This window comes from Cervus elaphus, chromosome 22 (genome assembly GCF_910594005.1).
Source record: "Cervus elaphus chromosome 22, mCerEla1.1, whole genome shotgun sequence".
Classification (NCBI taxonomy): Eukaryota; Metazoa; Chordata; class Mammalia; order Artiodactyla; family Cervidae; genus Cervus; species Cervus elaphus.
This window is the reverse complement of record NC_057836.1, coordinates 5688012-5713998: the sequence shown is the minus strand read 5'-3', so window position 1 is coordinate 5713998 and position 25987 is coordinate 5688012. Positions and strand designations below refer to the sequence as shown.

Below are 25987 nucleotides of genomic sequence, written 5' to 3'. Positions count from 1 at the left end.
GGGCCAAGACGGTCCCCAGTTGAGAACTACTCTTTTAAAATAAATAAAGTTCACAGGTTAATTTGTACAGTCCTGAACAAGGCATTGTGGGACAAGAAAACTAGAAAGAAATAGAAGTAACTTTACTTAAGAAACGAACTCATAGAACTGCATGTATTGGTGGGGGGGCGGGGGGCGCGGGGCGAGCGGCTCTGAATACCTGGAAGGCTGGTGACCAGGGCAGTTCATTAAATATTTATAAACCCTGAGACAGGGATTGGACCTAGAGAAATGGGAATTAACTCTGTGGTATATTTCACTTTACAATAGAGCGTAGTGCTTTCAATGAAGGTGCTGAGGTTATAAAGGCTGGTTTTTTCTTTCTTTAAGATTCATATAGGGCAATCAATACAGTGTGCACATCAACATAAAACAGTTCTTAGAGTGAAAGTCTAAATGCTAAAATGTCATACTATTAAGCATTGTTTCATGTTTCGGGGCCCCAACCATGGTTTATGTGATAACGTAAATCTCAAGTTATAATAGACATTAGAATGAAAATGAAAATAATGGCACTCAAGGCAAATAATCCACAGTATATGCACCAGGCAGGTGCAGCTGGAAAACAAGTTAGCATACATTATTCTTTTCCATATAACATTTAAGAATTACATGTTTATACCCAATTCTACAAGAAGACACTTAGTGCTCAGAGACTGATCTTGGCAGGGTGGGTGTCTGCACTGAGGACATTTAGGCTCCCATTCTGCCTCCATGACTCGTTAAGCCTATGATCTAGTGCAGACTCCCTTAATGTCTTATTTTGCATCTAGAAGTTGGAGTGATAATTATACCCACCTTACAGTTTAAGGTAATTTTAAATAAGAAAAATATATGGAAAATAATTTATAAGCTATACATTATTATGTAAAAGTCTGTAATTATTCAATGAAGACTAATTTGTCATTCAATAAATGAAGAAAAAGTAATTCAAATATTCTCTAACCTTTTGCATATTATGATATGTGTAACCAAACTTTAGCTTAGTTTTTTTTTTCTTTTACATACCTATTTCTTTTTGTCAAGGGAGCTTTATTGCTAGCTTCATATTGAGGTTCATAAAGTGATGTTAAAAATTGCTTCCAATTGACTTTAGTGGTGGTTTTAAGTCCAAATCTGGATTAGGAAAAACAAAGATAGTATTTTAAATTATATAACACTGCATGGATTAAGTGCTTACTATTGAACTAAAATGGCAGCAGTGAATTCATATGAAATTTTGTATATAAGGTAAACAAAATAATTTAGTAAAATAATACTGCAAATTGATTTTTTAAAAGCAAGGAAAAAACAAACTGACTGTACATCTCCATGTAGCATACATTGAAGGGAGAAACTAAGGGATTTGATAAAAATTCTAATGTTCCTGAAATAATTCTTTCAAATTCATTATTTGAAGAGCTCAACTGGAGTGGTAGGCAGAATAAAAGCCCCAAGATGTTCATGTTCTAGGTCCAGAAAATAGAGGAATAAGAGAGAAAATCTTTAGATATGTGAAAAGCTTTAGATATGTCTGAGAGAGCCCCAAGCCCAGCATTAAGCAGGATGGACAATGTGTACCCACATCTCAAGCCTTGTTGGAAGAAGTGTTCTACTTGTGCGCTCCTGCCATGCAGGGTCCCGTGTTTCAGAGAACAGAAATCATGTAGACGGGAGACGAGCTGCTCAACCATTGACTGAAAATGGCGGCGGGCAGAGTGGGTGTTGGCAAGACTGCTGGCTTACTCTCAGAGTCGTCAGGGAAATAACCCAGAGGATCTCCTGTGAATCTGACATGGGCCACGCGCGGGACAGCAAGTGTGCGTGTGTGCACACACAAATACACGGGGTCATCTAGGTCCTGCCCAAGAAGGCCACTTGGAAGAATGAACGGATCTTAGTAAAGGGAGGCTTTCCTTCTCTATTTCCAGGTTTCCAGGGGCTGAGGAGGGAAGAAGTAAGTGATCAGCTGAGATGGAGATGCATTTGCCTTCATCAAAGAACTGCGGACGTGAGAGCCCAGTGTGGAACCCAGAGACCCAGCAGAAGCTCTCCTGAAAGGAGACGCCTGCAGACAGACACTGGGTAGGCCCAGAGAATGCCGTTTCCAGCTCACAGCAGAGCTAGTTCAGTACAAACATTCCTGCTCCCCATTTTTTCTCTCCTTCCTCTGGGCACTCCCACCCTGGAGGAGTCAGAACCCAAGTTTGCAATATGGGGAAGGAAGAGAAGTGCACAGTGGGGAGAGAGGAAGAGGCCATTTGTGCCCCAGCAGGCCCCGACTGGGCCAGGAACCCGATTCACATTTACATCAGGTCTACAGCTTTGACCATGATCTGCGACTAACTATTGCAACTAGTAAGCTGGGGCTCTTCGTGTGATTTGAGACAAATGAGAAAAATCAAAGTCTGCTCATACTTTTCATCCGGGGGGCAAAAGAACTAATCCAACTGAGGAAATTTAAAGGGACAGTGGGAAACAAAATTAAGTTGCTTTAAGGCTGTAGTGGGCTTCCCAGGTGGTACTAGCGGTAAAGAGCCTGCTGCCAATGCAGATAGATGTCAGAAACGAAGGTTCAGTCCCTCAGTTGGGAAGATCCCCTGGAGGAGGGCACGGCAACCCACTCCAGTATTCTTGCCTGGAGAATCCCTTGGAGGGAAGAGCCCGGCAGGCTGCAGTCCATAGGGTTGCAGAGTTGGACACAACTGAGTGATTTAGCGCGCGTGCACACACACACACACACACACAAGACTGTACTACTGCCATCTCAACTGAGGTTTACGTTTGCACCCATCCACCCAACTGTCCATCCATTCATACATCCATGTATCATGCCAAACTACCGTCTTTTCCCACTTGAATCTTTGCAATAATCTCATTGGTCTCCTTGTACCTATTGTTGCCTTCCACTGAAATAATTTCACACTTTAACCAGCCTGCTGTTCTTGAAATGCAAATATGATCACTCGTTTGCCTAAAATCTTTCCACGACTCCCCATTGCTCTTAGGACAAAAATTACAGCCCTTTAGCAAGTGCAGCCTGCACAGTTGGCCCTATTCACACCTCCGTCTTTCTCCTGTACCGTGCTGCCCCTTGCCCTCAGCTCCGGCCAGGCCGGACCTTAGATTCCTCAAAATGCTTGTGCTCTTTCTTGCCGCAGGCTCCTTAAACGTGCTGCTGCCTTTGCTAACTGCCACATTCCCCCTCACTGTCTCCCACACTTTAGGTAGCTAGTTCTACTCCTCTTGCAAGCCTCAACTTAATCGTCCCTCTCTCAAGGAAGCCTCCCCCTATTTCCCTAGGCAGGGCTGTTTGTCCTGCAGCAGCACGTCTCTATCCTTTACTGCACTTACCACCACCTAAGTATTAGTATCCTCAGCGGCTAACACTTGCATAGCATTTCAGTTATGATTACAATTATACCAGCTACTGCCTGATCGGTTATTACTTCTGCTATTAGCACCATGTATGTGGTCATGAGAAAGAGAGCTATTGATTGACTAAGTGATTTCATCAAGTGTACAATAAATGGATTGTCACAGAGGTTTAATGCCTTGCTATTAACATACAAAACAAAGTTTCATCTTTCCTACTCAAACTTTCTTTTCCAGACTTCAAGCACTATTTACAGTTTGCTAATGCTATATGTTTTCACCTTAAATTTAAAGGTGAAAATTAAAAAGTTAAAAATTAACTTTCTATATTGGAAACATTGTGACTACTATTAAAAATATGATCAGCTGCATATATTATGTTTAGGAAATTACCTTACTCTTTGGGAAAAATATCACTCTATATAGTACAGAAAAATAAACTCAAAAGAGATCAAAAAGTTAAACATAAAAACTAGGACCCTTGGAAAAAAGAAAAAAATCTAGGTGTATATTTATCTGATATTTGAACGACAATGGATTTTTAAACAAAACTTAAGAGAAGAAATCACAAACTTATTTATTTAATTACATCAAAATAATAAATTTCTGTACATCAGAAATATTAAAAGTTTGAACCAAACAATAGACTTACAAAGTTATCTTTCATGATGATGCATAACAAATTGTTAATATTCTTAAAACATAAAGTGCTTTACAAATTAATATGAAAATATTAACTTGACTTCTTCCAGTAATGGTGGACTAAGATCCTTCTGGACCAATCCTCTTAGAGATAATCACAACGAACTCTGAGTGTAATACCAAAAGCGGCTACCTAAAAGCACTGCAGGGGTTTCTCTGCTGGCTCAGCTGGGAAAGCATCTGTCTGCAATGCAGGGACCAGGGTTCAGTTCCTGGAAGGAATGACTACCCACTCCAGTATTCTTGCTTGGGGGATCCCATGGACAGAGAAGTCTGGAGTCCATGAGGTTGCAAAGAGTTGGACAGAACTGAGCAACTAAGCATGCCACACAAAAGGGACTAAAGAGTGAACTCTGGTGGGAAATCTATGCTGAGAAGAGAGGCGTTGTAAGAATATTTTCAGTGCATCTAACCCAGGCCAGGGTGCTGTAACATGAGGGGTAGCAAAGGCACCAGTAGGAAAAAAAAAAAAAAGTGGTCTTTATAGCTTAGAAAACTAGAAGATTAACAAGCCTAGATAAACTATACACCTAGAGAGAAAGAGAAGTCCTGGAAAAGAAGGAGCCAGAGAGGGATCCCCAAATTCTGTCTCACCACATTTCTGACTGGTTTCTGATCTCATGTGATCAGGACCTGCTAAAAACTGTAGCTAAACACAAAAGGTCTGAATTAAAATCAGAACTGCCACCCAAGAAACATAATATGCGGCCTGAGTTCAACTAAGATAAGTGCCTACCAAAACAAAAGAAACAACACTCATTGAAAAATAATTATAACAGAAGTTAGAGTTTCCATGATTTAACACTCAAACTTTCTAAGATAGAATCTAAAATTGTAGGAATATGAAAAACCAGGAAAAGGAAACATTAGTAAGGAGAAAAATAAAGTCAATTGAGAGGAATCCCAAATAACCCAAATGGTGGTGTTATCAGACAAGAATTTTTAAAGTAATGATTATAAGCATCATCAATGATATAAATGAAAACATGCCCAAAAGGAGTCAAAAGATAGGAAATCTCACAGAGAAGTGGATATAATAAAAAGAATTAGGCAGAAATTCTAGAATGATGAAAATACTACCTAAAATTTTTTTAAAAATCACTTGATGGAATTAACAAAATAATGGAGAGGACAGAAGGGAAAAGGAGTGAATATAAATTCAAATCAACCAAAACCACCAAATAGAACAAACACAGAATACACATATAGTTATAAAATGAATAGAGCTTCAAAGACATAAGACAGTCTTACATACATGTAATTGCAGTCACAGAAGGAAAAGAGAGAATAGGGTAGGAAAAAAAAAATCTTGAGAATATAAGAACCAAAATTTCCCCAAAAACTTGATTAAGATATACCTTTACAGATTTAAGGTGCTCAACAAACACTAAACAGTTGGTGCATGAGAAATGGCAGGCCAAAAGGTACATCACAGTCACAAAGCTGAAAGTCAATGCAACAAGAAGGTCATTACATACAAGAGGACAACAGGTTAACAGATGACTTCTCATTCAGAACAATGGAAACCAAAAGGAGTGGAACATGATGATAAAGCGCTGAAAGAAAGAATGGCCATACAGAGTTTTCAGTCTAAGAAAATATCATTCAAAACTGCAGGAGAAATAAAGACTTCTTTAAATAAAAGAAACCTAAGGGAATCCATCTTTAGTACACATAGTTGAGATACTCAGTCATGTCCAACTCTTTGCAACCCCATGGACTGCAGCATGCCAGGCTTCCCTGTCCATCACCAACTCCTGGAGACTACTCAAACTCATGTCCATCAAGTCAGTGATGCCATCCAACCATTTCATCCTCTGTCATCCCCTTCTCCTCCTGCCTTCAATCTTTCCCAGCATCAGGGTCTTTTCCAATGAGTCAGTTCTTCACATCAGGTGACCAAAGTATTGGAGTTTCAGCTTCAGTGTCAGTCCTTCCAATGAATATTCAGGACTGATTCCCTTTAGGATGGACTGGTTGGATCTCCTTGTAGTCCAAGGGACTCTTAAGAGTCTTTTCCAACACCACAGTTCAAAAGCATCAATTATTCAGTGCTCAACTTTCTTTATAGTCCAACTCTCACATCCATACATGACTACTGGAAAAACCATAGCCTTGACTAGACGGACCTTTGTTGGCAAAGTATTGTCTCCACTTTTTAATATGCTGTCTAGGTTGGTCATAGCTTTTCTTCAAAGGAGCAAGTGTCTTTTCATTTCATGGCTGCAGTCACCATCTTCAGTGATTTTGGAGCTCAAAAAAATAGTCTCTCAGTGTTTCCATTGTTTCCCCATCTATTTGCTGTGAAGTGATGGGACCAGATGCCGTGATCTTAGTTTTTTGAATGCTGAGTTTTAAGCCAAGTTTTTCACACTCCTCTTTCAACTTTCATCAAGAGGCTCTTTAGTTCTTCGCTTTCTGTCATTAAGAGTGGTGTTACCTTCTTATCTCAGGTTATTAATATTTCTCCCAGCAATCTTGATTCCAGCTTGTGCTTCATCCAGCATGGCTTTCCACATGATGTACTCTGCATATAAATTAACTAAGCAGGGTGACAGTATACGGCCTTGCTGTACTCCTTTCCCAATTTGGAACCAGTACACACACTCCTCAACAAAGGAAGTTCTTCAGGCTGAACAAAAGTGATAGCAGACGGAGACCTTGGCTCCTCAGAAAGGAATAAAAAGAGCCTCAGAAATAACTAAGGTGAAATGACATTTATTGAAAAACACAAATTACCAAAAATGACCCAAGAAGAAACAGAAAACTTGAATAGCTCTATATTAATTTTTTAAATTGAATTTGTAATGCAAACATTCCCCTACAGAAAACTTCAAGCCTAAATGGCTTCTCAGAGGAGCTCCACCACACATTTAAGGAAAGCTGTGGCACTAGCAGCAGCAGGAGGAGGAGGAGTGACACCAGTCAGAAAACAGAGCAGGAGCAAACAGGTCCCAACACAGATCCCAGGCCAGTGTCACCCCTCAAAACAAACTTATAAGAAAAGGCAACTTTAGACAAATTATCACTCATGAAAAAGAGATAGCAAAAAACGTTTAACAAATTTTAGCAAATAAAATCAAACAATATATCAACAGGATAATCTATCTTGGCTAAGTGGGGTTTAATCCCAGGATGCAAAATTGGCTTAACATTTGAAAATCAATCAATGTAGTTCACAATATTAGTGGAATAATGGAGAAGTATATGATCATCAGAATAGGTGCAGGAAAACATTTGACAAAAATCAGCATACACGGTTTTAAAAATTCAGCAAAATAGGAATAGAAAGGAAATCCCTTAACCTAATCAAGGGCATCTACAAGAAGCCCATGGCTAACATCACTACAGTTTAAGATGGAATGGTTTCTACCTAAGGTCAGAAACAAGGCAAGGGTGTCTAATCCCACCACTTTTGCTCAGCATTGTACTTAATGCATTTATTGTCATACCCTACCTAGTAATATATGGCAAGAAAAAAAAAAGAAGTCATACAGATTGCAAAGGAAGATGCAAGCTTGCCTTTACTTAGAGGCACAATGACTGTCTATTTATAAAACACTAAGGCATCCACAATAAAAGTATTAGAACAAATTAACCAGTAAATTTAGTAAGGTCACAATATAGTAAGTCAATAACAAAAAAAAAAATCAATTGTATTTGTTAGTATTAGCCATGAATAGTGAGAAAATGAAAAAATTTTAAATCCATTTACATTAGCATCAAAAAATAAAAATACCTAGGAATACATACAACATAATATGTGCAATATCTGAGCATTGTAAACAACAAAATCTTGCCTAAGGAAATTTAAGACCTAAATAAACAGAAAGATGTACCATGCTCATGGAATGGAAAACTGAATATTATTAAAGTGAAAAGATCTTCCCAATGCACTCAGAAAAATGGCAGATCTCCCCAATGTACTCACAAAATCTTAGCAAACTTGCTTTCTTTCTTTTTAAAAAAAAACATATTGACAAGCTGAATGAATATATAGGAAGGCAAAGAACCTTGAAGAGTCAAACAATTTTGAAAGAAAAGAATAAGTATGGAGGACTTACACAACCTAATTTCAAGACTTAACTATTTAGCTACAATAATCAAGACAACAGCTGGTGCTGTTTTAAGATGTATTCTTATAACTTCTAGAAGAGGACAGAGTCCAGGAACATACTGACATGTATGTGGACAATTAATTTTTGACAAAGGTGAAAAGTAATTCATTAGGGAAATGATCGCCTTTTCAACAAATGAATATTTGTGCAGGAACAGAATGAACCTTGACCCTTACCTCACACCATACATAAAAATTAACTGAAAATGGACCTAAATGTAGGAGCTAAAATTATTAAACTTCTAGAAGAAAAAAAAATCCTTGTGCTATTGGGTTAGGCAAAGGTTTCTGAAAATGAGCTCCCCAAAAATTACCCATAAAGTTTTTAATGGATAAAATGGACTTCATCAAAACAAAAATACTTCTGTACTTCAAAAGACCAAGTTAAAAAAATGAAAAAGCAAGCCATACTGAATGAAACTATTTGAAAAATATGTATCTGACAAAGAGCTAATATCCAGAACACATAAAGAACAGCACAAGTGGTGAAGAGTACACCGACCAGTGCAGGCGACATCAGAGCAACTGTGCATGCACAAATCACTAACAGGAAAAGAAACAACCCTGTAAAAACGGACAAATGGTTTGCACATCCACTTAACGAAAGAAGATACACAAATGGCCAATAATCACATGAAGAGAGCCTCAAAGTCATTAGTCATCAGAAAAAGGGAGAGTGAAAAATAGAAATAACTCTACGCAAACTAGACCGGCTAAAATTAGGAAGACCGGCAGGACCAAGCTTTGGTGGGAAAGTGAAGCATCTGGCTTTCTTACATACTGCTGGTGGAACTATAAACTGATACAGTGACTTTGGAAAGTGGTTTGCCAGTGTCTTACAAATTTAAAGATACACTCACCACTGTTGTTGCTGTTTAGTCACTAAGTTGTATCCCACTGATTTCTGACCCTGTGGACTGTAGCCTGCCAGGCTCTTCAGTCTATGGGATTTCCCAGGCAAAAAAAAACTGGAGTGGATTGCCATTTCCTTCTCCAGGGGATCTTCTCCACCCAGGGTTCGAACCTGAGTCTCCTGTATTTGTAGGTGGATTCTTAACCACTGAGCTACCTAGAAAGCCCACACTCATCATACAACCCAGCAATTTTACTACTAAGTATTTTACCCAAGAGAAATAAAAACATGTCCACACAAAACAAGACCTGTATGTGAATGTTCACAGCAACGTTTTCTACAATGTCCCTAAACTGAAAACAAACCAGATGTCTATCAATGGCTGAATAGATAGACAAATTGGAGAATATCTATGGGATATTTCCCAACAAATTGGGAAATACTACGGGATGCTACTCAGCAATAACAATGAGTGGAACATTTAGATGTGCAGCAACATGGATGAATCTTAAAACTTGGAAAGTGAAAAAAAAAGTAGTCAAACACAAAGGACCACATATCCCATTTGTAAGAACGCCGAGAAATAGCCAAACTACAGTGACAGTGAGCAGACAGCTCACAGAGAGCTACACAGAGCAGCTCTATAGACAGCAGACCAGTGGTCCTGGGGCCAAGGGGTCAGGGGAGGGACTGCTTTCAAAGTGCAAGAGCAGAAAGGCAGGGTGATGGAAGCGTTCCATACATTTACTAAGGGAGTGGTTACTAAATACACACAGTTGCCAAAACTCATTAAACTATGTGTGTTAGTCACGCAGCCATGTCCGACTCTTTGTGTCCCCATGGACTGTAGCCTGCCAGGCTTCTCTGTCCATGGGATTCTCCGGTCAAAAATACTGGACTGGGTTGCCATTCCCTTCTCCAGGGGATCTCCCCAACCCAGGGATCGAACCCAGGTCCCCACATTGCAGGCAGGTTCTTAATCATATGAGCCACCAGGGAAGCCCATTAAACTATACACTTGAGAAAGAACTTTATATGACTTGTACTGGGACAAAAATATTTTTAAAACACAGGAAATGGTCAAAGGACCTGAGCAAACAGTTGTTCATGAAGGAGGTACATATAACTGTTAAACATGAAAAACGTGCAAACTCAACAGCAATCAAGGTCATACAAATCAAAATAACAACAAGGCACTGTTCTTTCACCTATCAAATTAGCAAATATTTAAAGACAGCAATGTTAAATGCTGGCGAAAAGCACTCTCACGAACCTCACTCCCGAGAATAAATCAACGTCTTTCTGAAAGGCATCTTAGCAAAATTGAATATAAACCTTGGAAGCATTCAAAACCTTTGACTCAAGGGCTGACAAAACATTAGGCAGCTGTTAAAAAGTAATTTAATTTCAAAGGTTTTTTTTTTTTTAACAACATAAAAAATCCTCCTGATGTAATATTCTGTAAGAAAACAGAACATAATTTATTTCTCATGTGGCATCAACTATGTTAAGCATGTATGGAGTGTGTGTACATGCACACACATAAAAATTCTGGAAGAAAATAGACCAAAATATTAATAGTGACCATCTCTGGCTATTGCAATTATGGGTAATTTTTTTTATCATTTATTCTATTTTCTAGTTTGAGCCTATACAGTTTTTATAATCAACATGAATAAATGTAATTTTCAAAAAATAGAGTCAGCAGATAATTTTGCTAATCACAGTAACCATTATTAACCAAAGTCACAAGGGTGGATATTTCTGGGTTTTTTAATTCTTAAAAATGCCTCCGGGGACTTCCCTGGCAGTTTAGTGGTTGAGACTTCACTTTCCAATGCAGGGGGTATGGGTTCACTCCCTGGTCAGGCAGCTAAGATCCGGCATGCCTCAGGGCCAGAAAACCAAAACTTAAAACAGAAGCAATATTGAAACAAATTCAACAAGACTTTAAAAATGCCCCAGGGGCTCCGCTTATTTCCTCAGGCCCCTATCCTTCTGGATTCTGATGCTGGGAGTCCATTATTATTCCCAATCTATCTTTCCCATCCCATGAAGCCAGGTGGGGGTCTTATAGCAGCATGTGACTCCATCTCTGGGTAAGTGAGAAGAAACATAAATGTTTTTCACATTCAGGATTACTAGACAGTGGCTCCAGACTAATGATAATCTCTGAAGAACCAAAGGGCCAGAATGGTGTGTAGGTCAGCATGGAGGTGGTAGATGGAGCCAACTCAATGGACATGAGATTGAGCAAACTCTGGGAGATAGTGGACAGGGCAGCCTGGTGTACTGCAGTCCATGGAGTCACAAAGAGTTGGACACAACTGAGCAAATGAACAACAAAGAGATGGAGCTCAAGTCCACTTTACAGTGGGCCCAGTAAGAGCATCGGCTCATCCCATGGTTGCTCCTCCAGGTTCAGAAAATATAATTGGAGTAAGTATTCTTAGTCACTGCAGAATCCTCACGCTGGTTTTGCTCTCCATGGAATAAGGGCTGTGATGGTAGGAAAGGCCAAGGAGGAGACCCCACACTTCATAAGGGAGTAAACAAGAAGGAATACCACTTCCTGGGGTGAGTGTAGACACTCATGCCACCGGCAACATGTAGAGCTGAGGGGTGGGAAAAGGATTGACTTCTACAGCCTTCCCATTGAAATCACCTGGCCACCCATGCAAAAGCTACTAATACTTGGGTTTTAGAAACTGACCAGATTATTGCAAATGTAATCAGGTGATGATGGCATTCACGTGTGCAAATCCATGTAACCCCTGGCATCTCGTACGCAGCTATGGATATTTCATAGAGCTAACATCCTAGATTTCATGTGGGGACTTTGAGCAGCTCCTGCCTGGGGACACAAGGCTTTCATCTCTACAAAGGACCAGGGCTTTCATCCCTCCAAGACTGCTGAGGCTGAGAGTGGCCAGTGCCGGACATGTCCGTCCAGATCCACTCTCTGCCCTCCTCCCCTCTGCACAGCATCCTGGTGACCTTGGCCCCTCGTGCCTCTGGCTGTCAGATGGGCGGGCCAGTGGGAGGCGGCAGCAGGAGACTGGACGGCAAGAGGAGAGAGCAGGGTGGTTACCGCCCCCAGCCCCTCCCTGCTGGGCTGAGCGTGGCTCTGGCCACACTCCTGCTGAAGGCCTTATCTGCTCTTGGGTGGCTCCCTCCTTCAGCCACCCTTCTTGCTCCTCTCACTAACTCCTTCCTCTCTTGCCCCTTCAGACCTAGGAGAGAGAAATGCTTTCCCTTCTACTGGTTGCACATTCCGTCCTGCCCTCACCGGGGTAAAAGTCCCTTCGGGAAACTCACATGCCATCTGCTTTCTGCCTGGACCCTGCCCAGTGCACTTGGACTAAAAAGCCCACAGTCAACAGAGAACAGGTCTCTCACACCAAAATCTCGTGTTGCCTGCCGCGAATCACACCGTCCCCCACCCCAGTCCTGGCAATTACCATCTCTCCTCCATTCCCACTGTTTTGCCTTTTCTAGAATGTCACATAAATAGAATAAATCCTAGACATGTGGGTTAAAAAAGGTTTGGGCAATAACTGAAAATATATCCCAGGGTATTGCTTCTACACTTCATATAATTTGGGCTAAATGGCTTGTTTTTTGTTTGCATAGCTCTGCCAGGCTACTAATGTTCCCAGCGTGGATGGGAAATTTCTCACCGGGAGATGCTTCTGAGTGGGGACCTGTTCACATGATGAATGGATGAAGCCCAGGCTCTGGTGAATGTGCAAGTCACAGCATTTATTCCATCCTCTCAACTCTCCCGCAAACCTCATTCTTCATATTCAAACACTGGTTTTGTTTTTAATAGGTCTATTTTATATAAAAGGCTAGGCGACAATGAAAAGCACAGCATGTTAGTAATAAAGGTCAAGATATTGGTTCAATTACAGCCTACCATTACATTAAAATATATATATGGAAAATAGCTTTTAACATCCCTAACATATTATTTGGATCAGGATTTTATGTCTCATTACCAAGCTGTTAAGAGTTTTTAATTTAGGTCCTAGATTTGGAGTATTTTTTAAAAATACACTAAAAAAAAAAATGCCCATTTTTTTCTTTCCATTCTTAAATGTGATAGGAGAATAATTTCTGAAATCATTTTGTAGGGCATGAGAGTTTAGATTTTATTTTACTTCCTCCTATATTCATTTCTGTATTGTTTGCCTTAAAAAAGGGATGAGTTTTAAAACTTTATCTCTCAATTTCAAGTGCAGTAAAAATGGGTTTGCGTGTACACATTTACATGAATTTATCGCACGTGTAGATTCACGAGACCATCGCCCCACACAGAACCCAGGACTGCCTCGTCCTCCACAGCCTCCCTCCTGCTGGCCCTCTGGAGTCAGGCCCTCCCCCACCCCTCATCCTGGAAACCGCCGGTCTCCTTTCGCCCACCATCAGATAACTAGAATCCTACGGTAGGAACCTTCGAGACTGGGTTCTTTCACTGAGCAAAACGTCTCTGAGAGTCATCCATGTTGTAGGTATCAACAGTTCTTTCCTTCTTGTTGCTGAGAAATAGTCTACCATGTGGATGTAAACCAGCTTGCTGATCCAATCACTGGCTGAGGTACCTTGGGCTGGTTCCAGTTTGGGGCGATGATGAATAGAGCTGTCAACAGTCATGGACAGGTCTCTTAAAGAACCCTTAAATCATTGTTTAAACACAACAGTCGTACAGAATATGTCCAGCACAATCATGGGCACGTCCTGGTATGTTAACAAACAGACTAAGTCTACATTTAGAAGACGACCCACGGCTTCCTGTGATGCTCAGAATACAAACACTGAGGGGGATTAAAGAGTCCCTCTAGCAACACCAGGTGTCCCGACGGTCCCACCTTCTCGGGGGCCTGGGAGGACAGCACAGGAAGGCAGAGGTCAGCGCCCCCCGCAGGGGCCACCCCAGTGCCAGCTGCCCAGGACGCTAGTTCCTTCTCTCATTCACTCTTCGGAGGCCACTGGTTTCATGGCAGAAGCCGGCGGATTCTCCCTTCTTGGCTTAGAAGGAGACGTAATCAGGGTAAGTCCTTCAACAATCACTATGTAAACTCAAGAAACAGAGGAGAGACAAAGAAGGTGTGACAGCAGGTACCTCCGCGCTCCCTCCCCAGGCTCAGCAGAAAATATGAGGGCTGTCGGGTGGCTCTGTAGACAGAACCTTGGACAGAAATGTCCTGGTACAAGAGAACTCTATAGACTGGCGGGAGAGCATACAGAAACACACATTAAACCAAATTATGGATAGAGTTAATGGCACAAAGTGGACATTAAAAACAACGGGAGGGAAAGGATTACATAAAAAGTGGTGGTGGTAAATAAATTATGTTTGGAAAAAAATATTTCAGTTGGGAGGGATTGAAGCGTTTTGTTTTCAAGGAAACAGAAAAACAAGAAGGGTAGAAAAGAGCTTTTATCAAGCCTGGGTAAGAATGGTAACTGATAGAAGCAACAGAAGACACTGCAAACGACAAAGATTAACGCGTTTGATTATGTCAAAATGTAAACTTCTAAACAACGAGGAATCATAATGAAAGGGAAAGAGCAAGCTGGGAAATCAGCTGCAGCACCCACGACAGAAAAGGGTTCTCTGTGAATAATGAAATAATTATAAAAAATTATTAAACAAAAAGGTGATGAAAATGACTTGAAAAACCATCCATGGGGCCATTGACCAATTAGGACCTGAAGAGCATCCTGGGCTCATGGAACGTCCAACCTCAACAATCCCTCCAAGAGACATAAATTAAAGCAATAAGGGGGCTACTGTTTTATACCTCTTAGGTCATCAATATTTTAATACAATGTTAATATTCAGCACTGAAAAGAATATGAAACCGGAACCCTCACACCGCGTTGACAGCAATGCAAGTCGCTGCTATCTTCCCAGAAAACAACAATTCTTGGCAATTCTTATAAGAATTCGGGAAAGCATTCACACTCTGCGGGTGAATCCGACTTTTAGAGATACATTCTGAAGAAAGAAGGTGCTGGCCAAGGAGGAAGCCGTGTGCATGAAGACGGGGTCTCTAGGTGGAAGCCCTCCACAAAGCCTGTCTGCGACCCCCTCACTCACCGCAACCCCCAGTCCCTGCCGGCCCTCCCTGCCTCCGTCTCCGCCCTCTTGCTCTCTTGTCAGCTCGACTCCAGGCACTGGCTTCCGGAGTCCCCAGAACAGGGCTCCTGTCCCCGACAGGGCCTGGCCCCGCCCAGGAGGCTCCGCCCTGGGCTGCTCTCGCTGACCTCACTCGTTCGGAGGTGCCCCTCCAGGCCACCCTAGAATGGTCTGAGTTCCCGTCATTCTCCGTTATGTCCTTACCAACCTCTCCACAGCCTTCATGTACCTCGCTCAGTCGTGTCTGACTCTGCAACCCCATGGACTGCACAGTCCGTGGGATTTTCCAGGCCAGAATGCTGGAGTCAGTAGCCCTTCCCTTCTCCAGGAGATCTTCCTAACCCAGGGATCGAACCCAGGTCTCCCGCATTGTGGATGGATTCTTTACCAGCTGAGCCACCAGGGAAGCCGAAGAACTGTGGAGTGGGTAGCCTATCCCTTCTCCAGGGGATCTTCCCAACCCAGGAATCAAACCGGGGCCTCCTGCATTGCTGGCAGATTCTTGACCAACTGAGCTATGAGGGAGCCCTGGAGCCTTCACCACACTGCACATTTTATTTCATTCCATGTATGTGTGTTGACACCAGTCTCCCCTCCAGCAGGTAAAGCTCTTCAAGGGCAGGGCTCATGGCTTTCTTAGTCCCCAGCGAGTTCCGAGTGTTGACCACAGAACCTGGTAGATGGCAAGTGCTCAGGAATTGCGTGGTGACTGACGGATTAAATTAAAAACGCAGCAAAACTAAAAGGAGCCCAAAGGCTTGAGGGACGGTGACACGCAGGTGCTGAGAAGGGAAGGGAGCGCCGTGGCCGAGACCGGTACTCTTTTTCCTTCTCTGTCTCTCATGCCTCTCCTTTCCAGATAGCCTCGAGGTGTCCTCCAACGATTCAGAGTTTTGCAGGACAAGCTTCCATCAGCCTCAACCCTACGTCCCTGGAGAAAAGGATTTCTAGTTACCTGGACAGAAAGCCGGGTAAACCAAAGACAGTATTCCTCACCCAGAGGTTGGTCTATATATACCACTTCCAACTGAAAGGAAACAGGGGTCCTGGGAGAAACGGCTGACTTCAGGTGTGGGCAAGAGATGTCCCAGAAGCGCCTGGGGCGTTCCGTGACATCAAGAAGTGCTACCCAAGGACTTACGAGGGTCACCCAGCAGGACTCGGGAGCCAACACAAAAAGGCTCCCCTGGCCAAGACACGGCAAGCTGAGCATCGAGGGGAATAATAACTGTAATAAATTGAAACACACCAAATATGTCAACACTCATGAGTTCATAATCATATTTTTTTAAGAAGAATCACTTATTGCTCACTGCTAGAGGATGCTGGGAACACAGTTCATTATTTTGAAAAGCAGTAAGCGAAGGGAAAGAACCAAGGAGTTCCTGCCTCTCTCACACTGTGTCCTAGTTACCAAATGGTGGGAGGGGGAAGCTCTCATCACAGAAGCACTCCAGGTGAGAAAAGGAGACATGAGACACACACAGTGTCACCACTTCACGATCCCCAGTGATCTGATGGGCACAGGGATGATCAACACAGCTGCTGACATCACAGCAAGAAAGATAAGCAGTGCACGCATGCTTGCTGCCACCTGCGAAGCATTCTCGCCCCCAGAATTGGACCTGGATCCGTGTATCCACCAATGCAGGGGCAGGGGGTGGCGGGAGGGAGACGGGAGAGCAGGTTACATGCCACTGTGGGTTGCTTTCAGTCAGGTTCAGATTCTAAGAAACTCCACAGAACAAGCAATCCAGACCTATTTTATGAATGCATCTTAAGGAGGAAAAGAATAAACAAATGGAGAGGGTCCCTATAGATTAAAAACAAACTGTGGCAGATCAATCAATTGCAACGTACAGATTTGACCTGGATCTTTACTCAAATTAGTTATAAAAGAAAATGGGAGACAATCAGTTAAATCTGAATCCAAACTGGATGTTTATTAATATTACTGATAATTCTATTAAGTGTGAAACAGTATTTGCACCATGTTTCTTGCAAGAGTTCTTATCGAGAGACATAGTGAGATCTTTTTAATGAAATATAATGTCTGGTATTTGCTTCAAAAATATCTGCGATAGAGGAGAGGTGGGCCGGGGTAGGGATGAAATGATTGGCCAGGAGTGAAATGTTTGAGATGGGTGGTGGGCGCATTTGCGGGTTCACTGCATTATTCTCTTTACTTTTGAATGTGTTTGAAATTTTCAGTGGCAAAAAAAGTCTAAAACATTAATAAAATATAAATGAAGCTGTTCCTTATTCTCACGATTGACGTCTGGGTGGGGGGGCGGGGAATGTCAAGGAAACAATGGGACTCTTACCTTTTCATTAACTGGATGAAAATTCTTCTTGGTAATCGGTACACAAAGGTGTCGAGGACAATCTTTAGGTAATTCAAAGATACATATCCACTTTTGCAGGGGTCCCCTGCACTCAGGGCCTTTTCAACCTTTTCATAGCACTTGGAAAGCTGCGGTGAATTAAAATTAGAGTGCGGCATTCACAGAAATCAGTGGCACAGAGCCATCCAACCACTTTATTTTCACCAAAACCTCTTCACATTTTCCTTCCCAAAACTGATCAAAAAGGTTACTATGGCATGTACTGAACTTCAAATGTTTAATTGATGAGCTTACTACAAAACAGTATCCCCAGCCACAGCTACTCAACTGTCAAGGCAGACAAGTTTCTTGGGGAAAAACAGCACATATAATAGCTCTAACTCAAATTTCAGAGCTAAAAATACTTGGTGGATCTGCCAGTTTGATACATCTTTCTTAATATACTTGCAAGCCATCCTTACTGTGAGCCCATGCTAGGCTGCTCCTGATTAAGTCAGGTCAATCAAACAAAAAGCTGGTAGCATCTTATTAAAAATAGAAGTTGCTTTTACTGTAAGGGAAATCGTTAATATAAGAATTTCATAAACATTGTACACATTGGACATTTCTTTAATTATCCTTTTTTTTTTTTTCATGGGGAATTACAAAGAATCAGGGTGAATGAGCTTTGCTTATGGGACTTCTAAAATGCAGTAAAGTAGGTTAACCACTGATTTTTATATGACTCATAAAAATGCTGTGAAGATTGGTTTTATTTCCAAAGGTTTTCCTGCTGTTTATTATTGAGTAATAACAATATTCTTCAATATTTCCAACCCTCTCCACTTTGTCTGAATTCACTTTTTCCTGCTAACTGTGATAAGAAGATAAACAAAAGAACCACCAACTTGGTGTAGAAGGTGATGTCTTTAAAAGCTGTATTTCTTGATCCCTGGTCTGGGAATTAAGATCCCACATGCCATGTGGCGTGGCCAAAAAGAAATTTAAAAAAAAGTTTTTTTAAAAAGCTGCTGCAACATGGAAACATACATACAAGGATCTCTATCCACTAAACGAAGAAGCACATTCATTAAGACTTCCTCAGGGTGCACAGGAATATCGGAAATCTAAGGCGGAAATCTTTAAAAGAATCTAGAGACTCCCAGGGCCTAAGCTCCTTAGAAAGTTGCATAAAATTAACCCAAAATGTGGCTAAATTGTACCCATCTCTCTCTCAGGGAGAGGGGGCTGCCTGGGAGAAGACTTGTGGAAAGAAGCCAAAGCCAGAGGTAGAGTCTGGTCTCGGTATATTTATTGGATTAATGAAATCCAATTTTGATATCTTAATGACATTCAGTTTCCAATATGATTTTTTTCCTAGGAAAGTGTTTTGACAAAATCAAGAGCACTTAGGGGAAAAAAGCCTAGGAGTGAAACAGAAGTCATGTCTTTGCCACACGTAGAACTTTTTTTGGAATTTTCATCGTTACTGTTCATAATGAAACAAAAGAAAAAATGCAAGCAATCCAGCAAAGTATAAACAAGGCCATAAAGACACCCGGAAGTCTCACAACCCACAGGTTTTCATATGGTGTTCCAAAAACTGCAACATGATCACTTAAGAGTATATTACAGTTTTACAACAATGGGACCATACCACACTTACAGTTTTAACAAATTTTTTTTTTCATTTAACAACATGTCATGAAACTTCTCCCATAAGAACTAGTGTGTATCTGCACTATACTTTGAAACAACACAAGGCAACCATCACAGTATTGACAGACAAACAAAAGGTACATTTATTTCGGTTTTTTACAAGTGTTTTTTATAAGTGTTCCCCTGATCCCCAATTGAAATGAGACGCCTCATTACTCTCTCTCATGATACCCTGTCCTCTTTTGTCACACCACCCTAAGAAAATGATATTTGTAAATGTGTATTTGCTTAACATCTCTCTCCCTGATATACGGTCATGCAATCTCCATGAAAGCCAAGGTTGTGTCTGTTTTGTTCACTAATAATGATCTAAAATGAATCACAATTTGGCAAGTGGTAGGCACTCAACAGGAGCTTCCCAGGTGACGCTAGTGGTAAAGAACCTGCCTGTCAATGAAGGAGACGTAAGAGATGCCAGTTTGACCCCTGGGTTGGGAAGATTCCCTGGAGGAAGGCATAGCAACCCACTCCAGCATTCTTACCTGCAGAATCCCATGGACAGAGGAGCCAGGTGGACTGCAGTCCAACAGGTTGCAAAGAGTCAGACAAGACTAAAGCGACTTAGCAGGCACGCATGCACACAGGCACTCAATAAATATTTGTTAAAAATGGATATAGTTTTACCAAAAATGTTCTGAAGAAAGGTTGTAAAGTATAAAAAGTTGTTTGACACATCAGTAAAAAGAGAAATAAAATTAAATTATTGCTGAAATGCCATTTAAATATCATCTGACTTATAAAAATATAAAAAACTAATGACTTCAAGTGTTGGTGAGTACCTGGGACAATAGGAATTCTCATGTGCTCCCAGTGTGAGTGTGAATTGGCATTCTGAATTGGACACTGCCAATGAAAGATGAGAATGTGTTCCCTACAACCTAGCAAGGAATGCCTGGGTGTAATTCCCTCTGCACACACACACCAGAAACTTTTTCATATACACACCAGAAGATATGTAGGCAACCACTTACAGTGGCATCATGTGGATTAGCACAAAACAGGAAGCAACCCAAATGTCCAAGCATAGGACAGTCTATAATTTGTGTATATGTAGCTAATGGAAAACTGTGCAGCAACAAAAATGAAAATACGACTACACCATAATATGAGTGGATCTCAAGCTAAGCACAAATGGGACGAAAATAAATGGTTTTGCAGCTGTGCAAACACTCTACAGAAAAGAAACAAACAAACATCAAGCAGAAGACAACCCAATCGGTAAGAAAACACATTAGCAAAATATATACATATATCACCAGCAAAGCTTTCATACGATAAAAAGGAGCTAAGTAAGAATATAAATTGATTAAAATAAAAGCTTGAAGATGATAAAACAATGAAAAAAATAGAAAACAAAAATGTTACTAAGGAACTAATAACAAATTAGGTACAGCAAGAATAAAAGACAAGGCTGAAATTAACGGTAAAGGAAAGGCTTGGGAATTCCCTGGTGGTCCAGTGGTTAGGGATCAGCACTTTCACTGCCAGGGCCCTGAGTTCAGCCCCTGGTTGGGGAACTAAGATCTCACAAGCCAAAAAAGCCGGAATGGCTTGACAGAATCTCAATGAAAGCAGAGGAAAAATAAAGATGATGGCATCCTAAGAGAGGATGGTTATCATCAAGGATAGACAAAGATGGCCCAATGTAAAGGATAAGTGGGGAGACCACTGAAGGAAAGAAAGAAATCTGCAAGGAAGACAGGAGTGGGGAGGAAGGATGGAGGGAGGAGGTATTCGTGACACGACACAGGGAAATTTTTCCTGGAATGAAGAACTGAATCTTCATTCATCAAAAGAATATACTGTGTTTCAGGAAGCCGACAAAATGCTCCATGCCAAGAGAGCTTAGTTTTGCTTTTTAATTTCAAGGATCAAGAAAAAACACTTTAGGCATCATGTAGAAAAAAAAAATTATCTACAAGAAGGGAAAAAAAAAATCCATTGACCTCAGGGTTCTTCTCAAGAACACCCAGCGCCAGAAGACATTGTAGAAAAACAACATTTTGAGTAAAAGAAAGAATGGTGGAAGAATTATATCCAGCCAAGTTGTTCTAATAAAAAAAAAAAAAAAAAACAGAAGGGAGATAGTATTAAAAAAAAAAAAAACAACAGAGGGAATAAAGCACCCATGAGCCTTTCTTGAGGGAATTACTTGACAATGAAATCCAGCCAACCCAAGAATAAATCAAAATAAAGTACTCTGAAAGGGATAAGCAAGGGGGGACACTGGAATAGAGCGATATGTACTGAATTCATGTAAATATAAAATGAAGGTGAAGGGGGAATTATGGTAATAGGACAGAATATAAATATTACAAACTCTCAGAACAAAAGACAAACAGCAGAAAATTGTGAGATGGGAGAGAGTGTGGAAGAAATACATGAAGGGCCAATCTCGAGGAGTTTCACAGCAGAGCCAGCATTTACTGTCTGTAATTGAGACATCCTTCAAAACACCGTCATTTCTCCAACTCTTCACGGCTTTCTTAATCTTTTTTCTTGTCTCAAAGTCCCTCTTGGGACCTAATATCTCTTGTGGCAAAGAAATATCCAAAGTCCAGAAATATCTTTGGCTTCACTTGAGGGCTGCATCATGAAGAGGGCCTGGGGTACAGAGTGGGCCCGAGACTCTTTGGCAGAGTAACATGGGCAGGTCGTTAAACCTCCTCAAGCTTCAGTCTCCTCAGCTTGAAACCAGGATGATAACGGCACCTAGCTTCCAGAGTTGCCACGAGGCCTGAAAACCCAAGGGACGCTTATGACACTAGCAGGCACAGAGGCAGCCCCATTTGTTGTTGCTATTCAGTCACTAAGTTGTGTCTGACTCTTTGCGACCCCGTGGTCTGCAGCATGCCAGGCCTCCCTGTCCATCACATCTCCCAGAGTTTGCTCAAACTCATGTCCATTAAGTCAGTGATGTTACCCAACCATCTCATCCTCTGTCATCCCCCTCTCCTCCTGCCTTCAAGCTGTCCCAGCATCAGGATATTTTCCAATGAGTCGGCTCTTCTCACCAGATAGCCAAAGTATTGGAGTTTCAGCTTCAACAGCAGCCCTTCCGATGAACAGTCAGGGTTGATTTCCTTTAGAAATCAACTGATTTGATCCCCTTGCTGCCCAGGGGACTCTAAGAGTCTTCTCCAGCATCACAACTTGAAAGCATCAATTTTTCAGAGTTCAGCCTTCTTTATGGTCCAACTCACATCTGTACATGACTATTAGAAAAATCACAGCTTTGACTAAATGGACCTTATGTTGGCAAAGTGATATCTCCACTTTTTAAAATGCTGTCTAGCTTTGTCATAGCTTTCCTTTCAAGGAACACACATCTTTTAATTTCATGGCTGCAGTCACTGTCCGCAGTGATTTTGGAGCCCCCAAAAAGAAAATCTGTCACTGTTTCCACTTTTTCCCCTTCTTGCATTGAAGTGATGGACTGGATGCCATGATCTTAGTTTTTTGAATGCTGAGTTTTAAGCCAGCTTTTTCACTCTCCTCTTTCATCCTCATCAAGAGGCTCTTTAGCCCCTCTTCACTGTCTGCCATTAGAGTGGTATCACAGCCTTATTGCAGCGAAGGGACTTGCCTAACTCAATGAAGCTATGAACCATGCCATAGAGGACCACCCAAGATGGATGGATCACAGAGGAGACTTCTGACAAAACATGGTCCACTAGAGGAGGGAATGGCAAACCACTCCAGTATTCTTGCTGAGAAAACCCCATGAGTGGTATGAAAAGGCAGCCCCATAAAAGGGTTAATTATGAGGTTGATGATGATGATTTTTTTTCCACTTCTGGTAAACTCAAAGAAATTTAAATTAAATATGGCTTATTTGTAAAGAGAAGCATGATTCTCTTCTTATAAAATTATTTCTGTGTATCCACCCACCCACCCACTGATGCAGCCATCCTTCTATTAATATATAAAGACAGGCCTAGAATTATGTTCACCAAATGTTGCCTTCGATTATTTCTGGGTGGTGGATTTAATTTATTACTTTCTTCTTTATACTTTTCAGAATTGCTTACATCTTTTCCTAATGGTCATGTGTTTCGGAATCACCGTGTTTTCATGAAAACAATAAATTCATTAACAACAACCAAGGAAAACAAGTTTTTACTAATCTACCAATGGAATATTCATGTGCCCCTTCCTCCAATGCCCTTAATCTATATTGGCTTTTGTTAATTTTTTCTCATTGACAATTTTCCACTGAAAATTTTAAATTAATAATTTATAAAAAGTTCTGCATATGTTAGGAACAGTTATTCTTTATCTGTCAGTTATATGGCACACGCTTTGCCAAGTTTATCATTTGTTTATGCAAAGTTTTGCTGTACAAATGCTTTTTCATTTTAAGACAAATTTACCAATATTTGTCTTTAATGATTTTGGGGCTTTACTTCATGCTTAAAAGTCTAAATTTCAAGATTAAAAATTTTCACTCACATTTTTTATTTTTAAACTTAAATAGTTGGTGCATATAGAATTTATTTTGGTGTGGAGAGTGGAAGGTTCCAAGCTTTTTTCCCCAGGTGGCTGTCTAGGGAATTATCTCAATAATAATTACTGAATATTCTCCTCCCTTGTCCCCATCACACTCTACTGGAATGTTGCACATTGAATGCTAAAGTCATGTATCAATATCAGTCCATTAACCAACTATCGTTTTAATTCAATTTGAATGTTCACTGCTGCACCACTGCCATACTGTCTTATTAATTATTATACCTTTGTAAAACATTATATATGTGGTAGCATAAGCCCTCTATTGTAACTTTTCAGAACAACAAAAAATATATATGTATATTTGTGTACACATATAAATATACACACCCAGATGTAGGGAGACCATGTGTTAATACTAAATCTTCCAGTCCAAGAACTAGAAAAGACCTCTTCATCTATTCAGGCCTTCCTTTATTTTACTCAGCAAAGTTGTATCATGTCTGTATATAGGTCTAAATATTTCTTATTAGATTTAGAGCGTGAGTGGCACCAAGGAGGTGCTTGAGAATCAGTCTCTCATCATGGTCATTATTATCCATGCATTTTTGTTGGAGGAGGTCTCAGTGTTCCGGGAGATGGAGGTGGGTTCAAAACACAGTTTAGAAACAATGTCTAGGCTGGTGGTTTTCCAGAGCTGTTTACTTTCTTGGTTCACAGTTTAGATAACCCTGGCACTAACAAAAACAATCTTACCTCTAGGCAAAAGGCTGTCTCAATTTCATCCAAGGAGTAGTTTTTCCAGATATTGTCAGATATAGCGGAACTGGGGGGTTCCTCTCTTTTGGAACTTTTGACTCGTTGATTCTCCCACAGGACCTCTATTAAAACAAAAGAACAGTTTATGAAGATTGTCAAACATACATTCAAGTATTAAGTACTTCCTTTTCATCATCACCAGCGTGATAAAGATTAAGACTCAAATAAACCAAAACATACACATTTTAATGAGTGCTATTAGAATTATTAGACATCTTAGAAAAAAATAAAATTAATCTACTTGCTATCTTATCTAGGGTAAATCTAGACAGAGCAAACGTACACTAAGTAGACTAATAAAACCATAAAATTAGAAGAAGAAAATTAAGATGAATATCATATAATACATAATCACTGTGTGAGAAGTCCTTTCCAGAGCATGCATCAGAGCCAGAAATCATGTAAATAATGGAGAGTCCTGATAACATAAATATTTAATTTTGACTTGGTTAAAAAACACACAGGTGACAATGAAAGAAAAATGACTGGGAAAAACTATTGTTAATATATGTGAGAAATACAACTTAATTTCCACAATATATGAGTAGCTCTCATGAATCAGTAAGATAAACATAAATCCCCAATCACACAATAGACTAAGGTTTAAACAGGTAATTGACATTTTAAAAAAGGACTTTTAAAAAGCCAAGCAAGGTATGAAAAACTGCTCAGACTCATTCGTAATTTAAAGGGTCTAATTAACACCGGTTAATTTTTTCCTACTTGTCAAATAGGCAGGGATTAAGGCAAATGACAAAGAAAGAAATCAGTTCTGGTTTGTATGCAGAAAACCTGGTACTTGAATATTCTCAAATTCCCTTCTAGAACCTTATACTAGAGGAAAAATAGGACAGAGGCATATGGGCAAGGATATGTTCTGTACTGTTTATAAGCAGGGGGAAAATGGAACAACTTGCTGCTGCTAAGTCACTTCAGTCGTGTCCGACTCTGTGCGACCCCATAGACGGCAGCCCACCAGGCTCCCCCGTCCCTGGGATTCTCCAGGCAAGAATACTGGAGTGGGTTGCCATTTCCTTCTCCAATGCATGAAAGTGAAAAATGAAAGTGAAGTGACTCAATCGTGTCCGACTCTTAGCGACCCCATGGACTGCAGCCTACCAGGCTCCTCCGTCCATGGGATTTTCCAGGCAAGGGTACTGGAGTGGGGTGCCATTGCCTTCTCCGATGGAACAACTTAAATACCCACTAATAGAAGACTGGTTTTATAAATTATGGTTCACAGATATTAAAAACAAAGGGCCTGTCTAAACCATGAATGCAAAAAATCTTCCTTGAAACTGTTTCATGATTGAAGGGAAAGACAATTTATCATAATTTAATTTCTACTTTAACACTTATTTTGTGTATTTTCCTGTTCCATCCATCCATCCATCTATGCATCAGAAATAAGACCTGGGAGGATAATACACCAAAAGAATACAGCAGTAGGATTATAGGGAAGTGGG

At 40.7% G+C, this 25987-nt stretch overlaps 1 protein-coding gene across 1 annotated transcript in view; it reads right to left on the bottom strand.

Annotated features, from left to right (window-relative positions):
• EFCAB6 (EF-hand calcium binding domain 6) overlaps positions 1-25987 on the bottom strand; it is a 248362-nt gene that overhangs the window by 137289 nt on the left and 85086 nt on the right. Inside the window, exons 9-11 of the mRNA XM_043882452.1 lie at positions 24459-24583; positions 17535-17683; positions 1048-1155 (exon numbers count right to left, since the gene is read on the bottom strand). Coding sequence (XP_043738387.1) covers positions 1048-1155; positions 17535-17683; positions 24459-24583 — 382 coding nt within the window. The remainder of the gene's footprint in view (positions 1-1047; positions 1156-17534; positions 17684-24458; positions 24584-25987) is intronic.